This window comes from Periophthalmus magnuspinnatus, chromosome 1, assembly GCF_009829125.3.
Source record: "Periophthalmus magnuspinnatus isolate fPerMag1 chromosome 1, fPerMag1.2.pri, whole genome shotgun sequence".
Lineage (NCBI taxonomy): Eukaryota > Metazoa > Chordata > Actinopteri > Gobiiformes > Gobiidae > Periophthalmus > Periophthalmus magnuspinnatus.
Genome location: NC_047126.1, coordinates 19383294 through 19388914, shown reverse-complemented (window position 1 = coordinate 19388914; position 5621 = coordinate 19383294). Strand labels below are relative to the sequence as shown.

Here is a 5621-nt window from a genome sequence, read left to right as displayed (position 1 = left end):
TTCACGGGTTCCGAGAAAACAATGGAATTCAGCAATGCCCTGGCTCAGAATGTACATTTTTGGCAGAATTATGCAAAAGAAAGCGTATAGGGATATTTGTGAGACTTCTCAAAATAATCTTAATCACATTTGCATTTAATTAAAAATAGCGCCTTATCTAAAAATACTGTAAACACAGCATCTAGGGTCAAGGCAGGGAATCTAAAATTGGAGCCCAAAGCTGTCTGTGAAACTCTTTTTCGATCCTCTGGCTCTCGACTTAATTGGCCCTGATTGCCATGATGAGCAATAAACTAAAGGGGCTGTATTTACTATGAAAACAATGTACAATTGTATTAATAAAGGCATATATTTTTTGCACTGAAGCCATACAACAAAGTGAGAATTTTAACCAAGAAATTAACAAGAACACTCCAAACCTCTGATAATATATCGACTTTTTGTGGCAATCTAAACTTATATTAATGGAGAGGTTTATATAAAAGAGTGTAACTTTTTAATTGTACATATGGTAGCCTAGTCTGAAACTGACCATTTGGAAATCTGTGGCTTAAATGACCCAGTCTGCAATCATCACCTTCACTTTCTTTAGTTTATCCATCTATACATTATTGCATCTTAAACCTGCAGGGATCATTAGTGCTTTGGACCCCTGGAGACAGGAGCAGTGTCCACTTTCAGGGCTCCAGTGACCATAGTATCTGATTACTGTGTCCTGGATTCAAGCACCTGGCCAGCAACAGGTAAGTCGCACTAACATAAAAAGAAACTTAACCAGAATTTTAAAAATATGTTAAGCTCTGACATCATATGTGGACCAAGATGAACTAAAACATACAATTGATCCCAATTTGGAGGCAAAATGACTAAAATACTTAAGTGATGTTCACATGTTTAATCTTTTGTTATGTTAAAGACAGTGATGGCGGGGTCTGGGGTTGCTCTTCGGCTTCATGAGTTCAAAGAATTCCTGCATTGTGAGCAACTCTACGGACAAAACAGGTACAATCAAATAAATAGAAAAAAGCAGAGAAATCATGTTATTACTTTTAGTATCTAAAGATTTTTTTCATCTTTATTGTTTAATTTACAGTTACTTAGACCAGTGTTTCTCAAACTGTTGTACATGTGCCTTTGGTGGTACATGGACTGTGGTTTGAGTATTTATTTAATTTAGTGACTCATTTTTCTTCTCCTATGAATTAATCATTATCCATTGTTTAGTCCCTTTTTAGACCTGGTTCAGCCTTAATTATGGCCTAATATAGTCCAGGTTTAGATCTTGTGGCACTCGGAAAGTCAAATATTATTCCCTTAGGTAGTACTTGGAAGAGACTGTTATGCGTTTTGTCATGGCTGATGCAAGACCAAAAAAAAACAACAATATCTGATATGACAATATTTTTGACAATATTTTTGGGCTAATATGAGGGGCTGATTTTAGTCATTTCCCCCAAATGATCTAATCTGTATTTAGTATAAACTCATCCACAACCTTGTTTTACTACAAACTGGATTAGAGCAGTGTAGTCACATTTCTGCAGCATCCTCTATTGACTTATCTGTTTAGATTAATGCATATAATCTTTATACATATTTAAGGAGCTGGTTGGGCCAAGCAAAATATCAGCCTATGCAGGATATTTAAGGCTGATAGCTGATACATTAAAAAAGTCCAAAAATCGGCTAACCAATATATCTTTCTAGCTCCAGTACTTGGTGTGAAAACCATTGACAGAGATAACTATTTTGCATCTTACATCCAGAGCATCTCGTCAGGGCAGAGACACACATGGACTGTACCCAGGACAGTTAGGAAGAGTGCACCCTGCTCACCCAAGGGATCATGGGTAAGCACATGTTCTCGTGTGCAAAAAAAAAAAAAAAAAACTTACTCCCCTTCTCTGTACAAGAAACATTTTCAAAATGCAGACCATGAAAACAAAAACAAAAAAACCTCCATACAGTCTAATTCTATGACAGAGCATGACTTCCCAACAACCATAGCATTTTTCATGAATTTTACTGACAGACTCAAACCAAAGTAAAAATACAGTTTCTATTTAACAGAAAGTCACTGTATAACATCGCCATGGAGACAAGAAAGCAGGAACATTTTCCAAGGCTTTTACATACCTAATACACCTGTGTATTTTGTTGGGCTTCAAACATATTGTTTGTTTTTTTAGTCATGAAGTTCAGAGTGGAAGACCTCTGCTGCTTTCTGTGGCTGAAAATGAACTTTCAAACCAAACCTACAAGTCCAGTTTTGATGTACAAAGTCTCAGAGCAGTGTCTATCAGCTTCAGACCTGAGGTGCGGCCCTTACAGACAACGTACCAGGAGCACTTTGGTCTACAGTCAAATCTGCAACTATAAAAATATTCTTTGTCTTTTGATTTACAATAGTAGCTATATTTTTAGGGGTGTGGGGGAGTTTTAAAGCTCACTGTGTTTTAACCACTTTGTCTAATTATAAAATATATGTGTGTGCTTATTATTTGCTTCTGTACTTATTTATAATAGCCTATTGTTTTGCTGGCAACAACGTGCATGTGTCTCTAAATGCATTGTTCTGAATATGTAACACTTTGGTTTTTGTTGTCTTAAAACCCATTTACCTGCATGATTAATCTAAAGTGTCAACCTGAACCAGGAAGAGCAATAAAAATATGTATTTATATTATACTATTTATAATAATTCAGACTATAACACAATAGGTTCATAATTTATCAAATCATTTACAAACTAAATTCTGATAGGAGTGGATGTATATGCCTAAACTTGGTGCTCATTTGGAGAAAAACAAGTTGAAGTTATTCTTTTTTTCTATTAATCAGTTGTATTTTGCAAACTGTAACGTGTAAGCTATAATAGATAAGCCATTCTGCATTGGCTCCTGTGATTCAAACCCTTCTTAACTTCAGCTTCAGTGTACCAATTTTATAAGGGTGGGTTTGGTTTTGTAAGAGTAGCAAAGTCTACTCTGAATAGGGTTTTTTCTGATAATTTTACTCCTTTATTTCATTACTTTCGCCTGCAGCGTAAATAAGTTGACCGCCTCTTCTGCAACCTAGCCTCGGTTCATTTTCCCATCAGGTATTGGATGCAGATCTGTGTCGTATCAAGGATGGAGATGCGGGAATCCTTCCATCTTCCGGGGCCAACAACTCTGCCCATAATCCTGAGAGGCACGTCAGTCAGCCAATCACAGGTCTCTATTTCACAACAACTGTCCAATCAGGTGCAGGTTTTGTTCAGAGAGGCGGGACCACGGCGGATACGAGTAGCTAGCTCAGCGGCCATTGATGCGCCAGATTTGTTCCAGGACAAACGCGTTTTTCTCTTCGCTTTTGTAGTTTTCTTGACATAAAACCATGGTGTCGCATTCTCTCGCTATACCGATGATCTGCTTCACGACGTTATGGGGCCTGGTCGGCGTCGTGGCTCCGTTTTTAGTGCCAAAAGGACCAAACAGAGGGTAGGTGCATCAAAACCATCCATTTTACACTGCACGATCTCATCAACATTTCCTAAAGACAAATGATATTTCGTGGAAAGACATTAGACCTGTATAGGTTTATATATCTTAGTACAATTTGACAAAACATCGTTAAAATGTGTGAACATGCGTAAAGAGGAGGCCTGTGCGTCACGCGCCTCCATCTGTCTATAACCAGTGACTGCCAGAAGAAAAAAAAAATAATAATACACATGTTAAATTCAACCATATGATAGTTAATTTTGAAAATGATTTATTCTTGAGTGGTTTTAAGACAAGCTTTCAATGAGCTTTTATGCACACATTTCGATGGTCTGTAAATCATTGATAAATCCCCGTTGTGAGACAAAGATTCTTTCTTCTGCCAACTGAATAAATAAATAAAATAAGCACTGCTTATGTTTGTACACTGGCTAAAATTATGTTTGATTTTTAAATTCCTCAAACTGGTCTGGTCAATAATGAAGAGAGACAACACAATTATGTAATCTAATGAGATATTAAGTAATTTATATTTAACTGCAACCTATATTTTGCATCTAAATTCTAATTAAACTGTTCTGGTTATAAATGGCACCACTTTACATCTTTCTAACTGTATTATTGTTCTCTTTTATAGAGTGATTGTCACCAGTCTGATCCTCACAGCCATCTGCTGCTATTTATTGTGAGTGGAACATCTTTTTTTATATCCCAATTTTTGTTTTGTGGTTGATTGTGGACCACAACAATTTTCATATCTGAATTATTTGTGACGGTACAGAAAATGTTAAACTTTGTCCCTGTTTTGTTTCATATGGATAGAGTCAGACACAGAGATATAACCATAAAGTGTGTGTACATCCATTTCACTGACATCACAAAAATCACAAAATACATATTTCTTTTAATATTGACTCCATCCAAAAAGGCTTATTTTTGATTGATTCTAAACTTCATATTTTACATATGTAATTTATGGGTGAGACTCCTTGTAGTAATGTGGCTCATCCACCAGGGCGAGCTATTTAACTACAATCAGGCAGAAAGAGTTTCTGTATATTATACAGTGTCTCGCTTTGGATCATCACACACTAACAGGTAGAAACAGTCATGTAGTCCAGTTGTTTGGTTTTGTTGTCATTTACCCCAGCAAATAGTGTGGCTTGAATAAATGTAATTTCAATGAGCATCTTGTAGATTTCTTTTGCCTGATGTTTTATTCCTTTTCTCTTCTCAGTTGGTTGATAGCGATTCTGGCTCAAGCCAATCCCCTGTTTGGGCCTCAACTTAAGAATGAAACAATATGGTATCTGCGCTACTTTTGGGAGTAAATAAAGTGAGTTAATTTTGTAAAATATTATGCCATAAAAAATTCATATGTCACCTGCTTGTCTCCATAGAGATGTAAATGCATTGCCTGTAATGTTCCACATTATGGTAAAAAACCTATTTTAATTAGCCAAACGTCTGTCTGCTAAACCATGTCATTTAGAGCAGAGTTCAGACTTTGAAGGACTAAATTGGACTATGTTGTGTGTTAAAAGGCAAGGATTAAAATAAATATTGAAAGCCATAATGATTTGTTTTTAATAAGAAAATAGAAAATTGTGGTGAATCAGTATGATGAAAATAATATCACTGTCATATTGTTCACTCCTAATTAAAGCTGTACAAAGTAAAAAGTTTATGTATTGCATAGAAAATTTCAGAATATTTTTACTATGTTTTTACTATACTTTTTTTCTCAATTTCAGATTCAAGCCCTGATGCCTGTCGTCTCTTCCAGATCTGGTTTGCTGAACTTAATCACGTTATTTATTATTTTTGAAAACACAAGGGGACATTTTATTACTTGAATCCATCAGTTACAAAGCCCATTGATCCTAAGTCTTGGTTTAGACGGGGTTTAAGTCTTGGTTTAGACGGGGTTTAAGTCTTGGTTTAGACGGGGTTTAAGTCTTGGTTTAGACGGGGTTTAAGTCTTGGTTTAGACCTGGTCTAAGTCCTGGTTTAGACCTGGTTTAAGTCTTGGTTTAGACCTGGTTCAGTCCTGGTTTAGACCAGTCATCAAATTGTAAATTTATTCACAGAACTATAATAACATTGCTAACTGCACTGATGAAAATAGCGTCTCTA

The 5621-nt window shown here is 36.0% G+C and overlaps 1 protein-coding gene across 1 annotated transcript; it reads left to right on the top strand.

The window, feature by feature from the left end:
• The first annotated feature begins 3296 nt into the window (after nucleotides 1-3296).
• Nucleotides 3297-5356, top strand: atpv0e2 (ATPase H+ transporting V0 subunit e2). The gene is made up of 4 exons (XM_033972082.2): nucleotides 3297-3482; nucleotides 4123-4170; nucleotides 4723-4821; nucleotides 5240-5356. The coding sequence occupies exons 1-3, from the start codon at nucleotides 3379-3381 to the stop codon at nucleotides 4814-4816; spliced, it is 246 nt and encodes an 81-aa protein (XP_033827973.1). The 5' UTR covers nucleotides 3297-3378; the 3' UTR covers nucleotides 4817-4821; nucleotides 5240-5356.
• The last annotated feature ends 265 nt before the right edge of the window (nucleotides 5357-5621 follow it).

Coding starts and splice junctions, on each gene's coding strand:
- atpv0e2 (XM_033972082.2), top strand. CDS start 3,379: ATGGTGTCGCATTCTCTCGCTATACCGATGATCTGCTTCACGACGTTA. Junction 3,483..4,122: donor CCAAAAGGACCAAACAGAGG/GTAGGTGCATCA, acceptor TCTCTTTTATAG/AGTGATTGTCACCAGTCTGA. Junction 4,171..4,722: donor GCCATCTGCTGCTATTTATT/GTGAGTGGAACA, acceptor TTCTCTTCTCAG/TTGGTTGATAGCGATTCTGG.